The 27,452-nt window shown below is 47.5% G+C and overlaps 1 protein-coding gene, 1 long non-coding RNA gene and 1 pseudogene across 2 annotated transcripts; 1 reads left to right on the top strand and 2 right to left on the bottom strand.

Annotated features, from left to right (window-relative positions):
- Positions 1–3,123: 3,123 nt before the first annotated feature.
- LOC123170136 (pollen-specific leucine-rich repeat extensin-like protein 1) lies at positions 3,124–4,665 on the bottom strand. The gene is made up of 2 exons (XM_044587977.1): positions 4,091–4,665; positions 3,124–3,987 (listed from the first exon to the last, which is right to left on the bottom strand). The coding sequence occupies exons 1-2, from the start codon at positions 4,263–4,265 to the stop codon at positions 3,134–3,136; spliced, it is 1,029 nt and encodes a 342-aa protein (XP_044443912.1). The 5' UTR covers positions 4,266–4,665; the 3' UTR covers positions 3,124–3,133.
- Positions 4,666–4,843: 178 nt separating this feature from the next.
- LOC123163689 (uncharacterized) lies at positions 4,844–27,410 on the bottom strand. The gene is made up of 5 exons (XR_006481942.1): positions 27,136–27,410; positions 26,479–26,622; positions 26,033–26,204; positions 24,768–24,945; positions 4,844–5,819 (listed from the first exon to the last, which is right to left on the bottom strand). It is a non-coding gene; the product is annotated as an uncharacterized lncRNA (long non-coding RNA).
- On the top strand, positions 21,321–26,181 carry LOC123163688 (probable LRR receptor-like serine/threonine-protein kinase At3g47570; annotated as a pseudogene).
- Positions 27,411–27,452: the final 42 nt, after the last annotated feature.

The raw sequence follows: 27,452 nt of genomic DNA, 5'->3' as shown, positions 1-27,452 counted from the left end.
GGAGACCAGTCCGAACACAGACATACATAAGTCTTGCTGGGGAAGCAGCACAACAATCCCCAAAATCGAGCATCAAGCATCAAAAGCTAATTCGGCTCCGGAGGAGGGGGAGCGGTGGTGCAAGTCTGGACGCGGTGGAGCGGAGCTCGGCGATCATCGTGTCAATGGAGACATGGTCTTGTCGCTTGCTAAGTGGCCTCCAGAGCTGTAGAAAGCCACACAGTTTGTATACGGCGTCCGTCACTCGAAGAGGAATGATGTGCTCAGTCACCAACTTATTGCGGACATTCCATAATGCCCTTAGCAGTATCCCAACCAACACCCAGAGCGAGCGACGCCCTGTACTGGGAAATGTGAGAACCTCCACAAACATGTCCGGGAGGTTAGCATGGCACCAACTGCCTCCCACTACCTCGCGGCTCCATAAAAATCTCGCAGAGGGGCATATAAAGAAAATGTGGTTCGAGTCCTCAGGTACCAAACACAAGGAGCAGAGGCCGTCGGAGGGGCCATTGCGTTTACGCACCTCTATGTTGGACCGGAGGCGTCCCCTGACTAGTTGCCACGGGAAGATTCTAATCTTCAAAGGCAATTTAATCTCCCAAAGGAGGTTGAGCTCAGCCGGACCCGGCGTGGGCAAGATCGCCCGATAAAGCGATTTGGCGGAGAACCGCCCCAACGGCTCGAGAGCCCAATACGCCGTGTCTGGGCCCAGGGCCAGCGTGTGCAGGGCCACACAAGCAACGAGCTCTTCCCAAAGGTCCCGCACTACGGAACCGAAGGTGCGCCGGAAGGCGATGCTACCTAGGTTAGCTAGTGCCGAAGTGACGGTCAAACTCGAGTCGGCGCAAATGTTAAACAACGGTTGGAACCAAAAGGGTTGGGCGCCCGACCACCGGTCTAGCCCAAATAGGGTGGTGGTGCCGGCTCCGACCGAAATAGAAGAACCGAGGCGAAGGGCTGGCATAAGTTGGATGATCGTCTGCCAGAATTGGGAGCCACCCGATCTCTGCGCAAACGCCAAGCCCTGACCATAAAAATATTTAGCGCGGATAATATCCAGCCATAGCCCACCCTCCCCTGAGGTGATCCGCCATAACCATTTGGATAAAAGGGCTATGTTCATCCTTTTGGATGAGATAATGCCAAGACCACCTTGGTCCTTGGGTTTGCAAATCTCCGACCATTTCACCATATGGTACTTCTGCTTATCGCCCTTCCCCGCCCAGAAGAACCGGGACTGGTACTTGGCGATATTGTGATGGAGGGATTCATTTAGACTATAGAATCCCATGAGATACATCAGTAAGCTGGTCATTGAGGAGTTAATGAGGATAACCCGAGCCGCCTTGGAGAGCCACCTCCCTTGCCAAGGCTCGACCCGATACTAGACCTTGCACATAGATGGCCGAAGACCCTTTTCCAGTATGCGGGTGTCACTAATGGGCATGCCCAAGTAAGACGTCGGAAATGATCCTAGTCGGCAGTTAAGCCGGTTTGCGATCCGGCGCTTCTCCTCGTCGGAGTATCCCAACAACATCACCTCGCTCTTGGTCAAGTTAACTGTAAGGCCGGACATCTCCTGGAAGCATAGTAAAAGGAACTTGAGGTGTCCGATGTCCTCGTCGGACCCCTCAACCATCAAAATCGTGTCATCAGCATATTATAGGTGGGTAATCCCACCGCCATCAAGGAGGTGCGAGCAAATACCCCTGATATGTCCAGCCCGCTTGGCCGTTAATCCCGGTGACGAATAGGTCTCTCATACACCAACCTCTTCATCTACATCGCTTGCTTGCGATATTGATAGCTTGAGGAGCTTCTCAACGAAGATCTCAAAATTTCCTAGAGACCGCAAGGAAGCCAGTTGGGTGATCTCGACGGCCCATTGACTTTCCAGCCACGGTATGTGTTGGTAATCAAAGCCGACGTGCACCCTTTCCAGCTTTGCAACCTCCATAAGGTACACTCCCATGGTTGAACACGAGGTTTGATAATCCTTGCATGCTTGTCTTACCACAAGCTGGGAATCTCCTTTCACCAGCAAGCGGACAAACCTCAGGCGCAAAAGTTACTCCTACAGTGTGGCTAGGTCTCTGTCGTCTGATATTTAACCAAATCTCAGTCAAGTGGCATAACTTGTAAAAAACTGAAAAAAGAAAAAAATGCACGGATCTTGATGTAAGATCACATGAGTATAGCATCGACTGAGACATAACCGAATGAGATTTAGCAAGAATGTTACTCGTAACCCTACCAACAACCCTTCATATTCTACCTCGTTGTTTGTGACATTGAAGAGGAACTAGATTGTGTACCGTATCTCCTCTACATATAGGGTGATTCCAGCCCCCGCTCCGTATAGGGTGACCGAACCATGAAACATTCATGTTGTATCTCCTCATGTGGCTCAGGCAGTTGAGTCCACCTGAGGATGTAATTAGCGAATGCTTGCGACCAGATCACAGGATGGGAGGTGAAACGCATGGAAAATTGGTTGAGTTCCATCGCCCACTCGACGGCCTTCCACATGACAGGTGCCTGCAGCTGCACCCTCACCTCCATGTCACCATTGCCCAGTTTGTGCAGTTAATGCCCATGAGCATTAGGTATTGTGCAGAGCCGTTCCTCTCCCTCACGATCCGTTGAAACACCACTTGAGTTGTGACCCCGCCACAAGGACAACGATTTGCATGGAGCTAGCTAAAGGCAGCATCCATGACCAACCTGCTCTATTGCCAGTGCTCCCGTCCACGGAGCGCTAGCTGCGGGAACTCGGCATGGACCAAAACAATGCTCTGGTGCCATATGTTCTTGCTGAAGCCAGACCATGAACATGAGTGGACACAAGATGCAATTTCTTTTAGTTTTTTCCTTCTTATATTTATCTTCAGTTACAAGTAAAAGCATATATATATATATATATATATATATATATATATATATAGCGCAAGCTATAAGGTAGACCCCCTGGGAAGTGGATGAAAGCTGAACAAGGACCTTCTGGCTTGGATGATCTGGCAAATCTGCAACGCAACGGAGTAACTGTTAGCTGCAATCAAAGAAGATGCATGCGTATGTGCAGGAAGCATTAGCTTGTGCGGGTTAGCGGGCTACCTGGGGTGAACGGAGACTAAACGGCAGGAGCAGTCGGAGAGCACTGTGCAGACTGGTCGATTACAGCTTTAGGCCTACGTGGTGGATCACCAACTTTGTGTTTAACATCTTCGGAGATCCCCTTGAGAGGCTTGACAGGTACATGTACAGGTGCAGGTTCAGGTGTGCCACAGGAACCATTGGTTACAGCGCCACGATGCGTCCTAGGTGGTAGATCATGAATAGGGTGTCTAGGAATTTCGTGTCCAGGACCTTCAGAGATGTCCCGGGGAGGCTTGACAGGTATAGTTTCAGGTGTGCCACATGAACCATTGGTTACAGCGTCACGACGCGTCCTAGGTGGTGGATCACGAACTTTGTGTATAGGAACTTCGGGGTGCATAGGAAATTCGGGGATGGCCCTAGGAGGCTTGACGGGTACATGTACAGGTGCAGGTTCAGGTGTGCCACAGAAACCATTGGTTACAGCGCCACGATGCGTCCTAGGTGGTGGATCATGAATAGGGTGTCTAGGAATTTCGTGTCCAGGACCTTCGGAGATGTCACGGGGAGGCTTGACAGGTACAGTTTCAGGTGTGCCACATGAACCATTGGTTACAGCGCCACGACGCGTCCTAGGTGGTGGATCACGAACTTTGTGTATAGGAACTTCAGGGTGCATAGGAAATTCAGGGATGGCCCGGGGAGGCTTGACAGGTACAGGTTCAGGTGTGCGACATGACCCATGATCAGGAGTTGGGTATGCGCTAGGATCTTGAGGGGCGTTCAGACAAGCGTTGTCAGTTACTCCATGAAGTGGCCGAAGAACAGGCTCTTCCTGATATGTACGTGGACCATCAGGGAGCTTCGGGCATGAACGATCTGGCCGAGCTGCAACGCAGTAGAGTACTAACTGTTAGCTTGTTCTAGAAGAGAAAAGGACTGATAGCTGGAACCAAAAAGGAGACGCGTGCGTGCAGGAAGAAGCATTAACCTGTGGTGACTGGAAGCTGGACGGCCGGAGCAGCCGGAGGGGTATCAGCTCCTGGGGCGACCGGCGGAACGCCTGTGGCGGCGGCGGAGGAGGAGAAGAAAGAGCTCAGCTGTGGCTTCCCGTGGGACATGAGCAGCAACAGGGAGCGCAGAGACGACCGGGGAGCAAGAGCCATCCTTGATCGGTGCTAGCTACTAGGCAGAGGACAAGTTGATCGATGAGGAATGCCTCCTGGCCCCGGTATTTATATATATACCGATGCGTTTCATAGTGGACTTTCTAACCTCCGTATGCGCACCCAGCTTACAGCCATGACCTTGACCTTCCCCGACGACTCCACACACTCTGTTCATCACAAGAGGGTGGCATGTGTTCATCACAAGTGGGTGGCATGCGTTCATACAAAACACTCTACTCGTACCATTGACATTCTCCAGGCAACTTGCTCGGCTGCTGGTCTGTCATGTGTTCGCACACGAACACGTCACCGTGTACCTTCGACGCCGGGGATGATGCACCGCAGCTCATGTCGAAGGAGACCCGCCGGAAGCGCGGTACGCAAGACAATCCGGCAGGCGCTTTTGTAGACCCGAAACCCCACACGCCCGGAAGGGACCCCGTCAGGGCGCGCGGCGGCTATGGGCTGCCCTAGGTCGGCCTGACCGCCCCTAGGGCCTCGAGGTTCGCCGCCCTGCAATGAAGAAGAACGAACGAAGAACGAGGAAGAAGAAAAACTAGGGTTAAGGAGAAAAGATAAAAGATAAAAAGTGATAGGTGTGTTGTTCGATTGTGTGTTGTTTAATCGGCCATCACCCCTTAAATATATAAGAGACGGCTGGACTTCCTGTGCAAGGAAAAAAGGCTTCAATTCACGTCCAAAACCCTAGTCTAATTCGGATTTGTTTGGTCCGAACTTTCCAAAACTGTTTAGTAAAATCTGGCTGCACCTTGTGGGCCATGTTTGGGGGAGTAAACGATCTCGGATGGAAACAAGCCCAAAAGCAATCTTGACCGATTCGACGAGGCGAACAACTTTCATGTTGAACGTTTTTCGATCTGAGGCCATCTTGAAGGGGTTTTCGGCTGTTTTCCGAAGTCTGCAGCTGCGAAATTCAAAATCCGGACGAACATACCCGGAGTGTCCGGTCATCCACAGAGAAAATCAAAAACCCGGATGGTTGTCCCCGGAGTGTCCGGCCATCTAGTGCAGCAGCGTCTTGTACTGGCTGTAACTTTTGCATACGACCTCGGATTAAGACGATTTTTATATCAAAATCGACCGTTTCGACAAGACGAAGACAACTTGTGTAGAAAGTTTTTCCATTTGAGGTCGTCTTGGGGGCTTAAACCGCCAAACTGTACTCTGAATATAAGATCTTAGTACTTTGAGCATAGTTTCGGCCTTAGCGGTGAAATCGGACGGCGATGGCCCAAACTTCAAAGATGTTCATATCAACAATACGGAATTCTTTCATGTAGATTACTTCTCCATTTGAGGCCATTTTAAATAAGTTCTTGACCGTGCCAAAATTTGGAGTCAACATCATGGTAGCGCGCGTCTACGCTATGGAGCCGACAACCGCTCTTCAAGTTGATGCGCCGGTCAATGCAGTGCGCGCATATATAATAGGGCCATGGAGTCGACTCTGGTCTGAGAAAATAAGTGTGAGACACCTTACCACCAAACGGAGGTTCAGACTGTGAAATGAAGAGCCAAGTCCTCTGCTCTCTGGAATGCATAAGAAAATGTAAGAATTTGGCATGTACTCCCTCTGTTTCTAAATATAAGTCTTTAGAGATTTCAATACGGACTACATACGAATGTATATAAACATAGTTTAAAGTATAGATTCATCCATTTTGCTTCGTATGTAGTTTATATTTGAATCTCTAAAAAGACTTATATTTAAAAACGGAGGGAGTACAACACAGATTACAACACATATAACTTGCAGAAATAGTTGTTCGATAGGACAAAGAAAGAACTCATGCCAATGAATGAGTTAGTGTAAAAAGGTAAAATTTGTATTCTGATTAGGCAGCATCATATTCTGATTAGACAGCGATGTGGGGGCTTATAGCTCCTATGAGACATATTTCAAGTCAATTAGAAGGAGTGCGATGTAGTTGCCATAAATAGCTCCTATGCGCCGTTTTACGTGGCTATAATAGCCCCAATGCGACCAGGTGGTTAAAACACGAGTTCGGTCGTCAATGGGACTGCGGTTAAGGTAAAAACAGGGGGTCAAACTAATCAGTGCGTCTGGTGGTGGGTCCCACTTGTCAGTGCATCGATTCCCCGCGTGACTGAACACGTGCTTCTCCCCTGCTTCTGGTTGCTGCTTCTTCTTCGTTCTCGTCGGCGGCGGCCGCGGCGGAGCATTCATCCACGGCCGTGGCTGCGCATGTGGTGAGTTTATTCGGCACCATTCCCCTCCGTCTTGAGTTAGATCTGACCAAGTGAGCCTCTGTTTGCCCCTGTTTTCCACGAGATCCAGATTGTGCAGGTGGGTGGAACTGGGGAGCGGCGTTGGGCTGAATGAGATGGAGCCAAGAGAGACTACGTCGACCAAGTAATCACCCTGTCCAACCTCTTCAACCCTGCCATGTGTGCCTCGTCTGCTTTCGCTGCCTCACAAAGCCCGCCATTGATAAACAGGGGCAATGTTGCTCGGACCTTCGAATTCAGTGTTGAATTCTTACCATCTAAAGCAAAGCTAGTTGATGGTAGTGTGCGAGACATAGAGAGAGAGAGATACAATTGTGAAATGGGAGGTTGAATTTGAAGAGATTGATCCACAAAAAATACAGAGCATGGAAGAGAGGGCCGTGAGGAATGTTGTGGAGAAAATTGGGGAAAGCATTTTTTGTGGTCCAGAGCAAGAGGTAGCATTGTTACGGTATGATAATTGGAAGGGTGAGTATGTGAGAATTGAGAATGGTGAAGAGATGGTTGATGAAATCGATCGGCAAGACGGCTGGGCAAGCAAACAGACTACCATTCATGCAGAGCTCGTTGATCTGAAATCAGATTCTAAGGTTGGATATGTGCCCTCAAAGTTGGCTTCGCAGATGGTAGATGATGATTGGGCTTCACAAAGACAGATATGCCCATGTTTACGGGTGAAGTGACAATAATAGAGGGGGCTGAGCAAGATGCAGAAGAGGGCTGTGATGGTGCTGCAAGGGTTGTTTGTGTTGATTGGAATTCAGTACAATTAGAAGACACTACTAATTTGGTCATTGCACCAATGGCTGACACTGAGATGGCCAATTTTTTTGGCATTCTAGTAGATCTAGAAGATGATCAAGATGAGGAAGAGAGGGATGAATCGAGTTTGCCTAATGATGCTAGCATAGATGCTTGTGAAGATGTGGATGGACAGCTGATGAAAGATGCTGCAGATGATGTAGATGATGCACATGATGATGAGCTTATAAGTGTGTATGACAAAGAAAATCATGTTATTGAAGTAGGCAAATTGTTCCCAAGCATGAAGGAGTTTAGAATGTGTTTCAAGACTTATGCAGTCAAACATGAGTTTGATGCCAAGACTATGTGGACCGACAGAAAGAAATTTTATGCAAGGTGCAGAGGTTTTGATGGAAGCATCAGGCCTTGCAAGTGGTACATATCTGCTAGAATTCAACCTGATGGAAGTACCATTAGGGTTAATCAAATCCCAAATCCACATACTTGTATTACAAGTTCACAGAGAGTATCAACCATGACATCACAGTTTTGGATTGCAAAAAAGATCACTCCAATTTTAGCCAAGAAACCAAACACTACAACAAAGAAACTTAAAGTGGACTTGGAAAAGCAGTACCCCATTAAGGTGAAGTATACCACAGTGTGGAAAGCAAAACAGAGGGCAATGAAAGAATTATATGGTGATTGGGCAAATACTTTTAGGATGCTTTATAACTTCAAAGCAGAGGTGGAAAAGAGGTCACCTGGCAGTGTTGTGGAGATAGATACTGAGGTAACAGAGGATGGTAGAGTCCTTTTCTCCAAGTTCTTTATGGCTTTAAAGCCTTGCATAGATGGTGTAACACCCCCAGTGTCATGCTACAGTAATCCCCTGTTAATGGTGCCATGTCATCACATTACTGTTGCTAATCTTCACTTGATCCAAATCACTTTTCAAATTCAAATCCAATCTAAAATAAAAAAATCATATTTGTCAGACATGAAATCTAAAATGTTCATCTTGTGCCAAATAATCCCATAACTAATATTAGTAGTGAACCAACTTTTTCACAAAGTGTTTAAGTGCGCTAAATTAGCTAAAACAGTGCTTATAACATTTGTTTAAATGCTTTTTAATTTGTAAAAATGCTAACCTGTTTTATTTAAGTGCTAAACTAATTGTGGCAGTAGCCTAAAACATGATGATATTTTAGGTGTAAGTTTTCTAATTTATAAAACTGTTTTGGTTCTGAAAAGTTTTGGAAAACAGAAAGTTTAAAAGGAAAAGAAAACTGTTAGAGAAAACAAAAGTGAGAGAGATACAGCAACCCCCCTGGACCTAACCCACCTGGGCCGGCCCACCTAACCCACCCGAGCCAGCCCAGATCCTCCCTGCCCGTCCCCTTCCCTATTCCCCCGACCGGGGTCGAAACAGGGGCGTAGCCCCGCCGAACCCACTCGCCGTCGTCGGCGAGGGGTTAGGGCCGCCACGCGCGCGCCTTGGTCCCTCCCCCACTCCACGCCTCTCTTCCTCTCCGCCTCTCCTCTCAGATCCCCTTCCCCCCCCACGCGCTGCTGCATCTCCTCTCCGCCATGGTCGCCACTGCCGTCGCCTCCGCTTGCTCGCCCACATAGCCACCGGCCCCTCCTCGACGAGCCACCGTGTTCAGACGCGCCGTCGACGTCCACTACTACGACCCCGACCACCCGCTCGAGCCGAAGCCCGCTACAGCACCGCCCCGACCAAGTCATCGTCCTCGGCTCCGACGAGCACCGTCGCCCCGCTTCGCCGCTGCTGCTGCTCCTAAGCGTTCACGGGGCCACCATGTGGCGAGCCTCCGTGTCGCTCCCTCCCTCTCTTTCACGCTCTAGCGCGCTCCGTCGCCGTCCCCGTGGAGGTGAGCTCCGCCGCCCGCCATGGTCGCCGCCCGCGCGCCGTACGCGCTTCCGAGCCCTAGCGCAAGTCACTGGAGTGCTCTAGGAGACACGCAGCACCGAGCTGCAGCCCCAACCGCCCCCCTAGGTCGCTCCCGCCGCGATTCGAACGGGGCCTGAGCGCCACAGCCGCTCCCCGTCGCTACTCCGGCCAGCTCCGGCCTCCCCAGCATCGCCTAATACCACCACTTGACGCGGCGTCGACCCGACGTTCGAAAGAGCCCACCCGCGCCTCCGTTTGTGCCCCCTGTCGCCTACTGCATCCTCGCCCAACTCCGGCGACCGCAAACCTCGACGCCGGCGATGCTCGGACCGTCCCCGGCGCCGGCCGTCCTCACCATCGCACCCGTAGGTCCAAACCACCGGTCTGGAGGCCCTCTGTGGCCTTTTTCCGGCCGACTCCGACGCGTCGCCGCCGTTGTAATATCCGCCGCCGGCGCGCCACCACCACCGCTGACGTGGCCGCCCGGGGCCACCACCCTGGTCACTGACCGGTGGCCCTAGTGGCCCCCGCTCGCCCCCCTTGACCAAGTTGACCCGGTTAACCTCGCTGACTGGGCGACCACCAGTCACTGACTGGTGGGCCCGGCCCCTAACACTAATTAAACTAATTAATTTAGTTAAATTTAAACTGATTAGACAATGACAGGTGGGCCTAGTAGTTTTACTAACTAAATTTAGATTAGTTTGAGCTCTGTTTAACCCACTGTCTATGACAGGTGGGTCCCCCGTGTCAGTATTGACCAGTCAACCGGACTGTTGACTGCTGACGTCACTCATATGTCATGCTGACGTCATATTCCTTTTCTGTTAATTTAAGTAATTCCAGAAAATTGCTTTAATCTTTGAAAATTCATAGAAAATAAACGTACCTCGGATGAAAATGTTTTCTACATGAAAGGTGCTCAGAAAAATCCAACGAATCCGATATGCGGTCCGTTCATCTGTCACATGCCTCTAGCATGCTGAACTTGGAATATTCCCCTCTGGTCATCTGTCTGACACAGGTCCGGAACCGAGAATACATTCCCGGTTGAATTCCCCCTTCACCTTTATCGCGTAGCCATACGTTAGGTCACACCCGGCACATCATATTGCCATGTTTTACTTTGTGATGCCTTGTTTGCTCTATATTTATTGTTTCTTCCCCCTCTTCTCTCCGGTAGCCCCCAGACCGATGCCGCCCCTGTGATCGACTACGTCGACGACGAACCCTTGTCTTGCCAGAGCAACCAGGCAAGCCCCCCCCCCTTGATCACCAGATATCGCCTACTCTTCTCTATACTGCTTGCATTAGAGTAGTGTAGCATGTTACTGCTTTCGGTTAATCCTATTCTGTTGCATAGCCTGTCATTGTTGCTACAGTTGTTACCCTTACCTGCTATCCTACTGCTTAGTATAGGATGCTAGGTTCCATCAGTGGCCCTACACTCTTGTCCGTCTGCCATGCTATACTACTGGGCCGTGATCACTTCAGGAGGTGATCACGGGTATATACTATATACTTTATATACATGACACATGTGGTGACTAAAGTCGGGTCGGCTCATTGAGTACCCGCAAGTGATTCTGATGAGGGGGCTGAAAGGACAGGTGGCTCCATCCCGGTAGAGGTGGGCCTGGGTTCCTGACGGCCCCCGACTGTTACTTTGTGGCGGAGCGACAGGGCGGGTTGAGACCACCTAGGAGAGAGGTGGGCCTGGCCCTGGTCGGCGTCCGCGGATACTTAATAATAACACGCTTAACGAGATCTTGGTATTTGATCTGAGTCTGGCCATTTGGTCTATACGCACTGACCAACTACGCGGGAACAGTTATGGGCACTCGGCGTCGTGGTATCAGCCGAAGCTCTTTTTGACGTCAGCGACTGAGTGGCGCGCGCCGCATTGGACCGTAAGCTCACGCTTGTATTAAGGGGGCTAGGTCTGCTTCCGGCCGCGTACGCAACGTGCAGGTGTGCAATGGGCGATGGGCCCAGACCCCTGCGCGCATAGGGTTTAGACCGGCGTGCTGACCTCTCAGTTGAGCCTAGGTGGGGTTGCTACGTGTTGATCTTCCGAGGCCGGGCATGACCTAGAAAAGTGTGTCCGGCCAAATGGGATCGAGCGTGTCGGTTTATGTGGTGCACCCCTGCAGGGAAGTTTATCTATTCGAATAGTCGTGTCCCTCGGTAAAAGGACGATCCGGAGTTGTACCTTGACCTTATGACAACTAGAACCGGATACTTAATAAAACACACCCTCCCAAGTGCCAGATATAACCCGGTGATCGCTCTCTAACAGGGCGACGAGGAGGGGATCGCCGGGTAGGATTATGCTATGCGATGCTACTTGGTGAACTTACCATCTATTCTCTTCTACATGCTGCAAGATGGAGGTGGCCAGAAGCGTAGTCTTCGACAAGATTAGCTATCCCCCTCTTATTCTGGCATTCTGCAGTTCAGTCCACCGATATGGCCCTTTACACATATACCCATGCATATGTAATGTAGCTCCTTGATTGCGAGTACTTTGGATGAGTACTCACGGTTGCTTTTCTCCCTCTTTTCCCCCTTTCCATTCTACTTGGTTGTCGCAACCAGATGTTGGAGCCCAGGAGCTTGACGCCACCGCCGACGACGACTCCTACTACACTGGAGGTGCCTACTACTACGTGCAGGCCGCTGACGACGACCAGGAGTAGTTTAGGAGGATCCCAGGCAGGAGGCCTGTGCCTCTTTCGATCTGTATCCCAGTTTGTGCTAGCCATCTTATGGCAACTTGTTTAACTTATGTCTGTACTCAGATATTGTTGCTTCCGCTGACTCGTCTATGATCGAGCACTTGTATTCGAGCCCTCGAGGCCCCTGGCTTGTATTATGATGCTTGTATGACTTATTTTTATTTATAGAGTTGTGTTGTGATATCTTCCCGTGAGTCCCTGATCTTGATCGTACACGTTTTCGTGTATGATTAGTGTACGATTGAATCGGGGGCGTCACAAGTTGGTATCAGAGCCGACTGCCTGTAGGAATCCCCCTTCCCAACTCCTTGGCCGAAGTTGAGTCTAGTCGTTGCAAAACTTTTACTAACATGGTTGTGCGGCTTACGGGCCCACGTCGCCATTGGGTGGTAGTAGTATCTTTTATTCCTCGACCTTTACTCTGGGACTCTGAACTCTCTCCTATTCGGGTTAAATGATTTTGCTAAAAAGACTAACTGTAGGTTCTCGTAAATACTTTCTCCCGGAGAGCCCCTTCCGGCCAGATGATCGCCTGCTGCACCAGAAGATTCTGAAGACACTCTCTGATGCTTTCCCGAGACCCTTGTGCCCTTCGCCATTGCGATCCCTACCACCGATAAATCTTTATGGATAACTACATACTTTTGTCGTTCATACCTTCATCCCCAGTTGCCCTTGTTATTACAAGGTGCCCTCAAATACTCTCCGATGTTCCAAGCATCCATTATGCTTACTACCCCGCAGTTCCTTGCTGCATGAATACCCCTACGAATAATTCTTCACCCTTATCGAGGAACTGTTCATTACTAGTTGATCATATGATCCACAAGGTACATTGATATACTATCCGGTCTTCCGGTAATTCCCTGCCAGCTGTTGTTGTGCAAATACTTGTCTGCTTGCATTATGGTTGCGTTCCATATGTCTAGCAATATTCATTAGTATCCCTTGTCATCATCATTTTCAGCCTTTGATTTGATATGTGGTGAATGCTCGCAATCCTCAGCCGAAATCCTAGAATTCATCCTTCCGGATCAGATGTCATTTTAAACATGAACTGGTTCTCGACCAACCGAATAGCCGGCGGTTGTACCCGTAAGTTTACTCAACTTATCCATCCTCAATCAGAGCGTTTGCTTCTAATCTCTTGATTTGGAAATCGCAATTCCTTTGCATTTGAAATTTGAATTAGTTAGTTATTCCCATAATCTGATGCCTTTGCATTCTTTCTTCCTCTGATTGAGTACCGATACTCACATCAGCTCTGTTGTGGATCGCCCGATCCATTGTTGGATTTTTATCCGACAGTGTCCTTCATATTCAATCACCTTGAGAAGTTCTTCCCTCATACATAATGCCTTCGGTAAATTGTATCCTCTCCTTTTGTCAACCATGCTCTGCTTTCGAGCTGGTGATATTTACTCTTGGAACTTGTGGTATATGTTTCTAAGATATCCCGATGGGTTGAACCTTATGCCTTCCTTAATCTGTGTGACCCGAAAACTTTTCACGGGTCATACTCCTCTAGTAATTCACCCGGTAGGTTTTCACACTGAAATCATGTTTATTAGAGCAGTGAATGAATGGTCTCGCATTGGAGAAGTGGGAGTCGACCTTGAACTTTGTGTTCATGCCCATGGAAACGATGTAGATCGTATCATTAAAGCTTCTCTTCAAATAAATATTTCCTTGGTATAAGTTTATCTTATATCTGGGATCTGGCATTTTGCAATCGTTGTTCCGGCCATGTTCTCCTTTTAAATACCATTTCTCGGACAAGTTGAAGTACTTGTCTTCTGCAGATCATTCCACCTGTACAACCCTTACTTTGATCTAACGTCGAGTGTTACACTCTGGTATCTCAAGAATACCACGAAACTACATAACTTCTTATGAGTTCTTCGTCAACTATTATTCTCGCCAATTCCAATTTCCCTCGGGTTCTAAGTTATTAGTCACTCGAGAACACCGTTAAGTGAATCGATTCCGCACTCCGATTCAATAACTCTAAGTAATTTTCGTTGCTTATGATTTAATAACCCTTCAAGTCATTCCTAGCCTGATCGGCTATATCATTATCGTGCACCTTTTTAACTGTGCTATCTGGTCCTTCTTTCCGAAGCACAATTTTCGACGATGAGCTAATCTTACGTCAATCTCCCTCGTCATATCATTTCGCCTTGAATTGCAAACTTGATTTCGAGTTTGTGTCGTACCCATGGTTCCAGTAACCTTTTGCTTCACCATTCCCTTGGTGTGATGTCGTCGCCGATCGATTACATCTTCGTGAAATCTCTCGACAATTGTGTCGTGCTCATCAACATTCTGAGTTCTTCCAGCATATCAATCGAATTCGTGATGAGTACTACCATCCTTGACCCTCGATGATTTGAGTTATCATCGACAACTCCCTTGTATTCTTTCCAACACATGCTTGATCATGTCTTGGTTATACCTTGGACTCCTTGCTATTCCTGCAATTGTTCCTTGAGTATTTCTTGTGATCTTCAACTCCAACCCCTACTTGTAACACCATGTTAATGATACCTCGAAGCATGACTGAGGTATTCCGAATATCAACAAGAACATTGGAAGCACATTGTCGAATGTTTCTTGATCTATTATCCAAACACCGTTGTATGTGTAATATCATGATTCTTCCCTCGCCCCCTTTATCTAAATGCTTTTGAACTTGCTGTCTTATCATGGATATCATACTCTGCTTGTCCTTGGGAAGGACATACCCCTGAAATATGCGTTTAAACACATTTCCTTTCCATTGTCTTGTTTAACCTTTCTTGCGATCTATATGATCTAAGCAAAAAGAATTCCCTGCTTATAAAAACGCCTCAAGGTACAATTCGGTCAGTACGACCCTGTTACTAAAGTTGATGACATTCTGGTAACCGCCGATGGACGAGAACTTTGCCTACTGGTCTGCCTCATTTCAACGAGCAGGAAAATAGTTCTCTTCATCCCTCGCCCTTGGTACCAACGTGGTTGGCAACATAGCTGACAGTCTATCATTTGACATGCCTTACTATCGGCCCCCTTTCTACTTTTAACCCACATGGTGGGCTCATAACCCACAGTTCCACAGGATCGGAACCTGACTCTCCTGTATATCTTTGATTCCAAAATATTCTTGCAATTGGCTTCGTATCATGTCACGAGCCACCTTTCGAGAGATGATCTATTCCCGATGCTCTGAACCCCTTTATCGCACTCTGTTCAGGTATCAATTTGTTCATTCGCTTGAAACTTCCTATCGTACCTTCTTACTTTGCTCTCGATGTTTATTAAGTTTCAACTCGAGAGATACTTCTGCCTCATTCCCTGAATTGTTCACTAGATAATTAACCCTATAAGGCTCAGTTCTCCGAAGTTACTCTTTACTTCCCCACTTAAATCTCGGGACGAGATTTCTTGTAGTGGAGGAGATTTGTAACACCCCCAGTGTCATGCTACAGTAATCCCCTGTTAATGGTGCCATGTCATCACATTACTGTTGCTAATCTTCACTTGATCCAAATCACTTTTCAAATTCAAATCCAATCTAAAGTAAAAAAAATCATATTTGTCAGACATGAAATCTAAAATGTTCATCTTGTGCCAAATAATCCCATAACTAATATTGGTAGTGAACCAACTTTTTCACAAAGTGTTTAAGTGCACTAAATTAGCTAAAACAGTGCTTATAACATTTGTTTAAATGCTTTTTAATTTGTAAAAATGCTAACCTGTTTTATTTAAGTGCTAAACTAATTGTGGCAGTAGCCTAAAACATGATGATATTTTAGGTGTAAGTTTTATAATTTATAAAACTGTTTTGGTTCTGAAAAGTTTTGGAAAACAGAAAGTTTAAAAGGAAAAGAAAACTGTTAGAGAAAACAAAAGTGAGAGAGATACAGCAACCCCCCTGGACCTAACCCACCTGGGCCGGCCCACCTAACCCACCCGAGCCAGCCCAGATCCTCCCTGCCCGTCCCCTTCCCTATTCCCCCGACCGGGGTCAGAACAGGGGCGTAGCCCCGCCGAACCCACTCGCCGTCGTCGGCGAGGGGATAAGGCCGCCACGCGCGCGCCTCGGTCCCTCCCCCACTCCACGCCTCTCTCCCTCTCCGCCTCTCCTCTCAGATCCCCTCCCCCCCCCACGCGCTGCTGCTTCTCCTCTCCGCCATGGTCGCCACTATCGTCACCTTCGCTTGCTCGCCCACGTAGCCACCGACCCCTCCTCGACGAGCCACCGTGTTCAGACGCGCCGTCGACGTCCACTACTACGACCCCGACCACCCGCTCGAGCCGAAGCCCGCTATAGCACCGCCCCGACCAAGTCATCGTCCTCGGCTCCGACGAGCACCGTCGCCCCGCTTCGTCGCTTCTGCTGCTCCTAAGCGTTCACGGGGCCGCCATGTGGCCGCTAGGTGAGCCTCCGTGTCGCTCCCTTCCCTCTCTTTCACGCTCTAGCGCGCTCCGTCGCCGTCCCCGCGGAGGTGAGCTCCGCCGCCCGCCATGGCCGCCGCCCGCGTGCCGTACGCGCTTCCGAGCCCTAGCGCAAGTCACTGGAGTGCTCCAAGAGACGCGCAGCACCGAGCTGCAGCCCCAACCGCCCCCTAGGTCGCTCCCGCCGCGATTCGAACGGGGCCTGAGCACCACCGCCGCTCCCCGTCGCTACTCCGGCCAGCTCCGGCCTCCCCAGCATCGCCTAATACCACCACTTGACGCGGCGTCGACCCGGCATTCGAAAGAGCCCACTCGCGCCTCCGTTCGTGCCCCCTGTCGCCTACTGCATCCTCGCCCAACTCCGGCGACCGCAAACCTCGACGCCGGCGATGCTCGAACCATCCCCGGCGCCGGCCATCCTCACCATCGCGTGCGCGACGCCAGCACGCACCCGTAGGTCCAAACCGCCGGTCTGGAGGCCCTCTGTGGCCTTTTTCCGGCCGACTCCGGCGCATCGCCGCCGTTGTAATATCCGCCGCCGGCGCGCCACCGCCACCGCTAACTTGGCCGCCCGGGGCCACCACCCTGGTCACTGACCGGTGGCCCAAGTGGCCCCCGCTCGCCCCCCTTGACCAAGTTGACCCGGTCAACCTCGCTGACTGGGCGACCACCAGCCCCGCCCCTAACACTAATTAAATTAATTAATTTAGTTAAATTTAAACTGATTAGACACTGACAGGTGGGCCAGTAGTTTTACTAACTAAATTTAGATTAGTTTGAGCTCTGTTTAACCCACTGTCTATGACAGGTGGGGTCCCCCGTGTCAATTTTGACCAGTCAACCGGACTGTTGACTGCTGACGTCACTCATACGTCATGCTGGCGTCATATTCCTTTTCTATTAATTTAAGTAATTCTAGAAAATTGCTTTAATCTTTGAAAATTCATAGAAAATAAACCGTACCTCGGATGAAAATGTTTTCTACATGAAAGGTGCTCAGAAAAATCCAACGAATCCGAATATGCGGTCCGTTCATCTGTCACATGCCTTTAGCATGCTGAACTTGGAATATTTCCCCTCCGGTCATCTGTCTGACACAGGTCCGGAACCGGGAATACATTCCCGGTTGAATTCCCCCTTCACCTTTATCGCGTAGCCATATGTTAGGTCACACCCGGCACATCATATTGCCATGTTTTACTTTGTGATGCCTTGTTTGCTCTATATTTATTGTTTCTTCCCCCTCTTCTCTCCGGTAGACCCCGAGACCGATGCCGCCCCTGTGATCGACTACGTCGACGACGAACCCTTGTCTTGCCAGAGCAACCAGGCAAGCCCCCCCCCTTGATCACCAGATATCGCCTACTCTTCTCTATACTGCTTGCATTAGAGTAGTGTAGCATGTTACTGCTTTCGGTTAATCCTATTCTGTTGCATAGCCTGTCATTGTTGCTACAGTTGTTACCCTTACCTGCTATCCTACTGCTTAGTATAGGATGCTAGGTTCCATCAGTGGCCCTACACTCTTGTCCGTCTGCCATGCTATACTACTGGGCCGTGATCACTTCGGGAGGTGATCACGGGTATATACTATATACTTTATATACATGACACATGTGGTGACTAAAGTCGGGTCGGCTCGTTGAGTACCCGCAAGTGATTCTGATGAGGGGGCTGAAAGGACAGGTGGCTCCATCCCGGTAGAGGTGGGCCTGGGTTCCTGACGGCCCCCGACTGTTACTTTGTGGCGGAGCGACAGGGCGGGTTGAGACCACCTAGGAGAGAGGTGGGCCTGGCCCTGGTCGGCGTCCGCGGATACTTAATAATAACACGCTTAACGAGATCTTGGTATTTGATCTGAGTCTGGCCATTTGGTCTATACGCACTAACCAACTACGCAGGAAGAGTTATGGGCACTCGGCGTCGTGGTATCAGCCGAAGCTCTTTTTGACGTCAGCGACTGAGTGGCGCGCGCCGCATTGGACCGTAAGCTCACGCTTGTATTAAGGGGGCTAGGTCTGCTTCCGGCCGCGTACGCAACGTGCAGGTGTGCAATGGGCGATGGGCCCAGACCCCTGCGCGCATAGGGTTTAGATCGGCGTGTTGACCTCTCTGTTGAGCCTAGGTAGGGCTGCGACGTGTTGATCTTCCGAGGCCAGGCATGACCCAGAAAAGTGTGTTCGGCCAAATGGGATCGAGCGTGTTGGGTTATGTGGTGCACCCCTGCAGGGAAGTTTATCTATTCGAATAGCCGTGTCCCTCGGTAAAAGGACGACCCGGAGTTGTACCTTGACCTTATGACAACTAGAACCGGATACTTAATAAAACACACCCTCCCAAGTGCCAGATATAACCCGGTGATCGCTCTCTAACAGGGCGACGAGGAGGGGATCGCCGGGTAGGATTATGCTATGCGATGCTACTTGGTGAACTTACCATCTATTCTCTTCTACATGCTGCAAGATGGAGGTGGCCAGAAGCGTAGTCTTCGACAAGATTAGCTATCCCCCTCTTATTCTGGCATTCTGCAGTTCAGTCCACCGATATGGCCCTTTACACATATACCCATGCATATGTAGTGTAGCTCCTTGCTTGCGAGTACTTTGGATGAGTACTCACGGTTGCTTTTCTCCCTCTTTTCCCCCTTTCCATTCTACCTAGTTGTCGCAACCAGATGTTGGAGCCCAGGAGCTTGACGCCACCGTCGATGACGACTCCTACTACACTTGAGGTGCCTACTACTACGTGCAGGCCGCTGACGACGACCAGGAGTAGTTTAGGAGGATCCCAGACAGGAGGCCTGTGCCTCTTTCGATCTGTATCCCAGTTTGTGCTAGCCATCTTATGGCAACTTGTTTAACTTATGTCTGTACTCAGATATTGTTGCTTCCGCTGACTCGTCTATGATCAAGCACTTGTATTCGAGCCCTCGACGCCCCTGGCTTGTATTATGATGCTTCTATGACTTGTTTTTATTTATAGAGTTGTGTTGTGATATCTTCCCGTGAGTCCCTGATCTTGATCGTACACGTTTGCGTGTATGATTAGTGTACGATTGAATCGGGGGCGTCACAGATGGCTTCAAAGCAGGGTGCCGTCACAGATGGCAAATGGAATGGTCCATTGGCAGCATGCAATGCTTTAGATGGACACAACTGGATGTTCCTTGTTGCTATTGGTTTGTTTCAGTCAGAGACAGAGGTTTCATGGACATGGTTCATGATGCGGTTGAAAAGATGCATAGGGCCAGTGTCACCTCTGGCAGTACACACAGATGCATGTAAAGGGCTAAAAAATGCAGTGAAGAATGTTTTTCCTCATTGTGATCAGAGGGAGTGCTTCGGCCATATGTGGATGAATTTGATATAAAAAATTCAGAGGGGAAGAATTTGGGAGAATGTGGCCAACAGCAAGATCTTACACAAAACAAACACATTCTATCATCTTGATAAGATAAAAGCAGCATGCAGTGAGTTTGGTCCATGGTTGAACACCTATCATTCTCTATTGTGGTACAGATCAGGATTTTAACACTGTCATCAAGTGTGATCATATCAACAATAACTTGGCAGAAAGTTTTAACAACAAGATAAAGCAGTTAAAGAACTTGCCTGTGCATGACATGGTTGACCAAATCAGGATCATGATCATGGGCATGTGGGAATTGAGAAGAAGGATTGGTGATTGTCTGCAAGGGGATAAGCTTCCTGCAGTGGTACAACAGGTGGTGAACAGGAGTAGAAATCTTATACATTTGTCTGTGGAAAAATCTTCATTATGGGGTGCTGAAGTTAGAGATACCAAGACTGGAAGGAGGCATGTTGTTAACACTGAGTTGCATGACTGTACTTGCCTCGAGTGGCAACACACCGGGAAACCATGTGACCATGCCATTATTTTCTTGGCCTCCCAACCCAAGATAAACATGCACCCATATTTACATGAATATTACTCAGGGCAAGATTCAAGACTGCATATGCAACTCCAATTCCAGCACTTACAGATCAGTCTCAGTGGCCTGAAGTGGAAATTGAATTTTCCATGTGTCCTCCCCTAACAAAAAGAAAGGCTGGCAGGCCTAAAGAGAGTAGATTCAAGACATGGTTTGAGAAAGGTGGGAGTAGTAAAAAGGGGAAGGGGAAGAAGGATGCAAAGCCAAAAAGGTCCCAAAAAGGTAACAAAAATAGATGCAAGTTGTGCCAGGAACTTGGGCACTGAAAAGGATCTCCAAAATGTCATTACACTCCTGAAAGGCCAAAGTATGTTTACGTTTGTGTTTTTTTATTTGGGTGTTGTTTTTAATTACATGCAAAATTACAAGCTGGGTTTTCCAGGAGGAAGCGTGGAGGTCAACCCCTTGTTGTTCAAGATTGCTGGGCAATCAAAAAGGCAAGAATCAATGGCTGTAGAAAACAGAGAAATTTTGGTGATGAACCAGAGTTGGATGATGCTGCGATGCAAAATGAGCAAGAGTTGGATGATGTTGTGATGCAAAATGATCAAGATTTGGATGATGTTGTGCAAAACGAGGCAGTTTTTGATCTTATGATGCATCATGAGCAACATTTGGATGATGATGTGGTGCAGAATGTGGTGCAAACTGAAGCTGTTGCGGCAGATGTTCTGCAAACTGAAGTTGTTGCGGCAAATGTTCCGCAAACTGAGCCTATATTGCAAGTTGTATTACCAATTGAAGCTATTGGAGTTGATGTAGATGTTGTGGTGCCAACTGAAGCTATCCCAGCTAGTCCAGTTAAGAAAACCAAGAGTTTGAGTGAACTAGGTGTGGTAGGATCAAAAAGTGGTAAGAAGAAGAAATCGAGTGGTAAGAAGAAGTGAAAACTTCTTTTATCAAACTTGTCTAATGGTGATGTGTGTTGTAGAATAACAAACTTGCCTCAATTTGTGTAAAATGGTATTTGTGTAATGCTATTCAAATTCTGGCCGAATTTCAAATTTGACCCAAAATTCAAGTTTGACCCAAAATTCAAATTTGAAATTGTTTAGAGCAGAGCTAATGTCACATTCGACGGCTGAGTACTTAAACATCCTCCTTCCTGCACATGGGAGCTTTCATCCCCATACTCCATAGCTGTAACCTGTAAACAACAACAATGGCGTCTTCTGGTGTCTTGTTTCCAGGCTTTGTTTGGTTCCTATGCCTCTTTTGCTTCCTTTGCAGCCTACCACTAGCCATCTGCAACGAAACTGAAAATGATAGGCAAGCTCTCCTCTGCTTCAAGTCCCGGCTCTCGGGTCCAGCAGGAGTTTTAGCTTCATGGAGGAACACGTCCCCGGACATTTGCGAGTGGCATGGGATCACCTGCAACACGGTGTTCCCTCGTCGTGTGATTGCGCTGGACCTTGAGTCACAAGGCATCTCAGGCTCCATATCACCTTGCGTTGCTAACCTGACCTCTCTTGCAAGGCTGCAGCTGTCAAACAATGGCTTCAATGGTGGCATACCATCAGAGCTTGGCCTCCTGAGCCGGCTCCGTGAGCTCAACCTCAGCAAGAACACTTTGGAAGGTAACATACCGCCATCTCTGGGTAGCAGCCGTTCTCTTACATATGTCAATCTTGGGATGAATGCTCTAACAGGGGTCATCCCGGAGTCCCTAGCAAATAGTTCATCCCTCCAAGTACTTTGGCTCATGAGCAATAGGCTTAGTGGAAAACTACCAAAGGCTCTCTTCAGCACATCGTCTCTTCTTGATATTTCCCTCCAACAGAACAACCTTGTTGGTTCTATACCTGTTGTTTCTGCCACTGCTTCCCCTATTCAATACCTCGATTTAAGGCACAATCATATTTCAGGAAAAATACCTTCCTCGCTAGGGAACCTTTCCTCCCTCATCGATCTTCGTCTTACAGAGAATAATTTAGTAGGGAGTATACCAGACAGCTTAGGTCATATCTCAACACTGCAGATACTGACCTTAAATGTGAACAACTTGTCTGGGACAGTTCCACCATCTCTATTCAATATGTCATCTCTGACATTCTTGGCTTAGGAAACAACTCGCTTGCTGGAAGGCTACCCTACAATATTGGCTACACACTCCCAAATATTCAGTATTTAATCCTCTCATCAAACAAGTTTGATGGCCCTATCCCAGCTTCTCTTTCCAAAGCTTACAGCCTTCGTCAGCTTTACCTGTATAATAACAGCCTAACTGGGTTTATACCCTTCTCTGGGTCATTGCCAAATTTGGAGGAACTTGATTTGTCATACAACAAGCTAGAAGCAGGAGACTGGGAATTTGTCTCTTCACTCACAAGTTGTACCAGGTTGACTATGCTGATGTTGGCTGGGAACAATCTTCAAGGCAAAATACCAAGTTCGATAGGCAATCTTTCTGATAGTCTCGAGTGGCTGTGGCTAAGGGAAAACCAAATTTCTGGGCCTATACCACCTGAGATTGGCAATCTTAAGAGCCTCAGCAGGTTGTACATGGATTACAATCTTATCACTGGAAATATACCACCAACAATTAGTAATTTGCAGAGCTTGGTCCATCTATCCTTTGCACATAACAAACTGTCAGGGCAAATACTGGATACTATTGGTAATCTGGTTAAGCTAAATTCTCTGAAATTGGATGGGAACAACATTAGCGGAAGGATACCTGCAAGTATAGGACGTTGTACTCAACTCCAAATACTCAACCTTGCTCACAACTCACTAGAAGGGAATATACCAAGTGAAATCTTCAAAATTTCTTCGCTTTCTGAAGAGTTGGACTTGTCACACAATTACCTATCTGGGGGAGTACCAGCGGAAGTTGGCAATCTCATTAATGTGAACAAAATTAGCATATCAAATAACAGGTTATCCGGCAACATCCCATCCACTCTTGGCCAGTGTGTGGTTCTGGAGTACTTGGATATTTCTCATAACAATTTGTCCGGAAAGATTCCACAGTTCCTCACATCCTTAAGTTCCCTGCAAAATCTTAACTTATCCTTCAACAATTTTGATGGAGCAGTTCCAGGAGGCGGTATTTTTAACAATACTGGTGCAGTGTCAGTTGAAGGAAATCATGATTTGTGTACCAGCATTCCAACAGGAGGTATACCTCTTTGTTCAACACAAGTTGACAGAAAAGGGAAACAAAATTCATCGGCTCTAGTCCTACGGATAGTAATGCCAGCTGTTTCTGCTGTCCTATTAATTTTGTCGTGTATTGCAACAATTTACTGGAGGAAGAGGATGCAGGAAAATCCACATTTGCAAGAATTCAGTGAGCACATGAAGAAGATATCATATGAAGACATTGTAAGGGCAACAGATAGGTATTCTCCAGCAAACCTAATTGGATCAGGATCATTTGGAGTGGTTTACAAGGGCAGTTTGAGGCTTCAGGAAGATCAGGTTGCCATCAAGATATTCAGCCTAAATAATTATGGAGCAAATAGGAGCTTTATTGCAGAGTGTGAAGCCCTGCGAAATGCCCGTCACCGGAATCTTGTAAAGATCATCACATCATGTTCTTCTGTGGATTCTAATGGGGCAGATTTCAAGGCCCTAGTGTTCCAATACATGCCGAATGGGAACCTAGAAATGTGGCTGCATCCGGAAGACCTTGAACATGGTGAGAAACATATCCTGACTTTAAGCCGAAGGATCAATATTGGCTTGGATGTAGCCTTTGCTTTGGATTATCTTCATAACCAGTGTGCATCTCCACTAATACACTGTGACCTAAAGCCAAGCAATATTCTTTTGGATCTTGACATGGTTGCCTATGTCACTGACTTTGGCCTGGCAAGGTTTGTACTCACAACATCAAATGTACAAGAAGGTGATTCGACAAGTCTGGCCTGCCTAAAAGGATCCATCGGATACATCCCTCCAGGTGAGACTAAGCATATCCTCAGTAATGTTGGACTATTGGGTTCGTTTTTTCTTTAGAGTTGTACATATACTGCAGATTTCTCTAATTGTGTTTGTAAATGTAAATGCAGAGTATGGCATGAGCGCAGAGATATCAACCAAGGGTGACGTCTACAGTTTTGGAGTGCTTCTGTTACAGATGATAACAGGGCGAAGTCCAACTGACAAAAATTTCAGTGATGGTGCAAGCCTTCATGAATTTGTTCGTAGAGCATTTCCAGATAATATTTGTGACGTTGTTGATCAAACAATGCTAGAAGACGACAGCAATGCACAAGAAGTAATAAAGAACTGTGTCATTCCACTTGTTAGAATAGGCCTCTCTTGCTCCATGACATCGCCCAAAGAGCGGCCGGACATGGGCCAAGTTTCTACTGAGATCCTTAGAATCAAGCATGTGGCCTCACGCATGTATGTCAGATGAAGCAAAGCATAGGCAGGATGGTTGCTAGCGATGGAAATTCGTGTAAAGAAGAATAATGATGTACCTGTACTATCTCATGGCTTTTCCTTCTTTTGAGTTCAGTTAGACAGATAGTGACCCTTGCAAACAGTGTAATCTTCTCTTTTGCTCTATTTCAGTTTTAATAATTTTCTTCTCCAATCTCAGAATTGCATAACTCACGGCTGGGCTAGTTATTTTTTTCAACTGTAACTTCAGATTTCCTGAAATTTGAACAGTAGACTCACATGAATATAGTATCTTATTTTAGGAAATTTGAACAGTACAAATCATATATTAACATCTTTAAATAATTTTTCATTAATAATTTTATAATAATTAATCTCGAATATTAACAATAATAAACTGAATATTAACATATTTTAATATTGAATATTGTGCATTGTTGGTATCTGAGCTAGTGTTTAAAGTATCTAAATTTAGAAGTTAGCACAGGTAAAGTAATAAATGCTAAAGAAAATATTGATATAAGGTGCAGAATAAATCCCTCTAAAGAACATACTTGGCATACTACTCATAGCCAACTAAATACAATTGTTGATTTGATATATAGCTTTTTGATATCTTGGGGGAAAAGAAAAGACTACTTAGACCAAAAATTTGAATGTTTTTTAGGAAATACCAAAGACTTGTAGAAAAGTACTCTGGGTTGAATAATAAAATTGATCTAGTTCTACATAAACTAGACGAAGCAAAGGCAAAGCAGAATACAGTACTCCCTCTGTCCCATAATGTAAGACGTTTTTTTACTCTAGTGTAGTGTCAAAAAACGTCTTACATTATGGGACGGAGGGAGTAATTTGTAAGAATAACGACTACATTAGAGAAGTTCTATACATCGGCAAAAATATAGGCTACTATCCAAGTAAAAGTAAAGACCCAGGTGAGATTATTAGATACATTGGATATCGAAAAGATAGTGCAAGAAGTAAAAACTTTTATCCTTTCATAAAGGGTCGATCGGATACATCCCACCAGGTGAGATTAAGCATGTCCTCAGCAATGTTAGATTATTGGGTGTGTTTGTTCTTTACGGAGTTGCAACTTGCAAATATTGCAGATTCTCTAACTGTGTTTGTAAATGTAAATGCTGGCATGAGAGAAGAGATATCAACCAAGGGTGATGTCTACAGTTTTGGAGTGCTTCTGTTACAAATGATAACAGGGCGAAGTCCAACGACGGAAAATTCAGTGAAGGTGCAAGCCTTCATGAATTTGTTCGTAGAGCATTTCCAGATAATATTTGTGAGGTTGTTGATCCAACAATGCTACAAGATGACAGCAACGCACCGAAAGTGATGAAGAACTGTGTCGCTCTAATGGTTAGAATAGGCCTCTCCTGCTCCATGACATCGCCCAAAGACCGGCCGGGCATGGGACAAGTTTCTGCGGAGATCCTTAGAATCAAGCATCTGGCCTCATGCATGGATTTCAGATGAAGCAAAGATTGGCAGGATGGTACCTAGTGACAGAAATTCATGTAAAAAGGAACAATGCTGTACTATCTTACATGGCTTTTCGAAGAATAAAAAATAGTTCAGTTAGTGACACTTGCAGACAGTACCCTTCTCTTTTCATTTCGTTTCATGTTCAGACTTTACCTTATTTGTACAAGCGAGTAGTATTTATAAAAGCACAGCCCGAACGAACAGAGCTAGACCGATTTGCGCAGTCAGAGTAAATATTTGGGAAGCTGACTTGGAACAAGCCAGAGTTAATGGTGTTGAGAACCAAACCTGCGCCCAATCCGCGGAGAAGAACGCCCCATATCAGGTAGATAGGCAGATAGGCATGGCACAAGCGTGTACCTGGTTGTCGCAGAACCCTAGTTTGGCCCGCCCCTTGATCCCGACTGACGCTGCTTGTAGCGCAAGCTGTTGCTGTGGTTGAAGAGAAGACCAGGTAGAATAAGTTCTTAAGGAGGCAATGTGGTCTGAAGCTGTCTTACAAGATTAACTATCTTGCTAGCAGTCTGTTCTGTTGCCAGATCTTTACCCACACTATTGTCTCTGAATAGGTTTCATTTCCCAGCATCACAACAGACTCTGGTAAGTAAACGAAGGAGCTCATAAGCTGCATCAAAATCATAGCTAATAATGCCCACCAAGAATTGGCAACCTAGTGAAAAATTAGAAGATGTCAACTAAGCAATAACTGCTCGACTCTGAAAACCTCTACAAGACGCAGACCAGGACCAAATTTCAGTAGTGAGCCGGCTGCTGGCTCATTGGAGTCAAGAATCAGGAACATGCTTATACGAAACCTACACTCCAGTTCGCTTCGAATGATCATGAGATCAGCGAACCAGGCAACTAATTAGTTGGTACTCCGGATGATCATGAGTACTAGCATGCTGTGAAAGCAGCAGGCTGGGAGGGAGGGAGGGGTCTCACCTCTATCGGCGAAGGGATCTTGGTGCGGGCGGCGGCGGCGGCGCAGAGCTCCACTGCGTGGTGGGCCTGGAGATGCGGGCCGATGTGACCCCGCAGGCGACGTTTGGCCCGCCCTTCAGTGGCCGAGGCCCAGCAGAACGAACGCCACGTCGACGCGAGCAGGGGCGGTAGCGGCATCCGGGGCGGAGGACGGACGCGCCCGCCGTGCTGGAATCGGAAACCCTCCTGGATGACGCCGCATTGATTGCGCCAGATCGAAACCGGATTCACCAAATCCAAACCCCACCCCGCCGTGATCGGAACGGTTTCCTCTGCCG

Source organism: Triticum aestivum, chromosome 7D (assembly GCF_018294505.1).
Source record: "Triticum aestivum cultivar Chinese Spring chromosome 7D, IWGSC CS RefSeq v2.1, whole genome shotgun sequence".
Taxonomy (NCBI): Eukaryota; Viridiplantae; Streptophyta; class Magnoliopsida; order Poales; family Poaceae; genus Triticum; species Triticum aestivum.
Note: the sequence above shows the minus strand (reverse complement) of the source record. Positions and strands in the feature narration are given on the sequence as shown.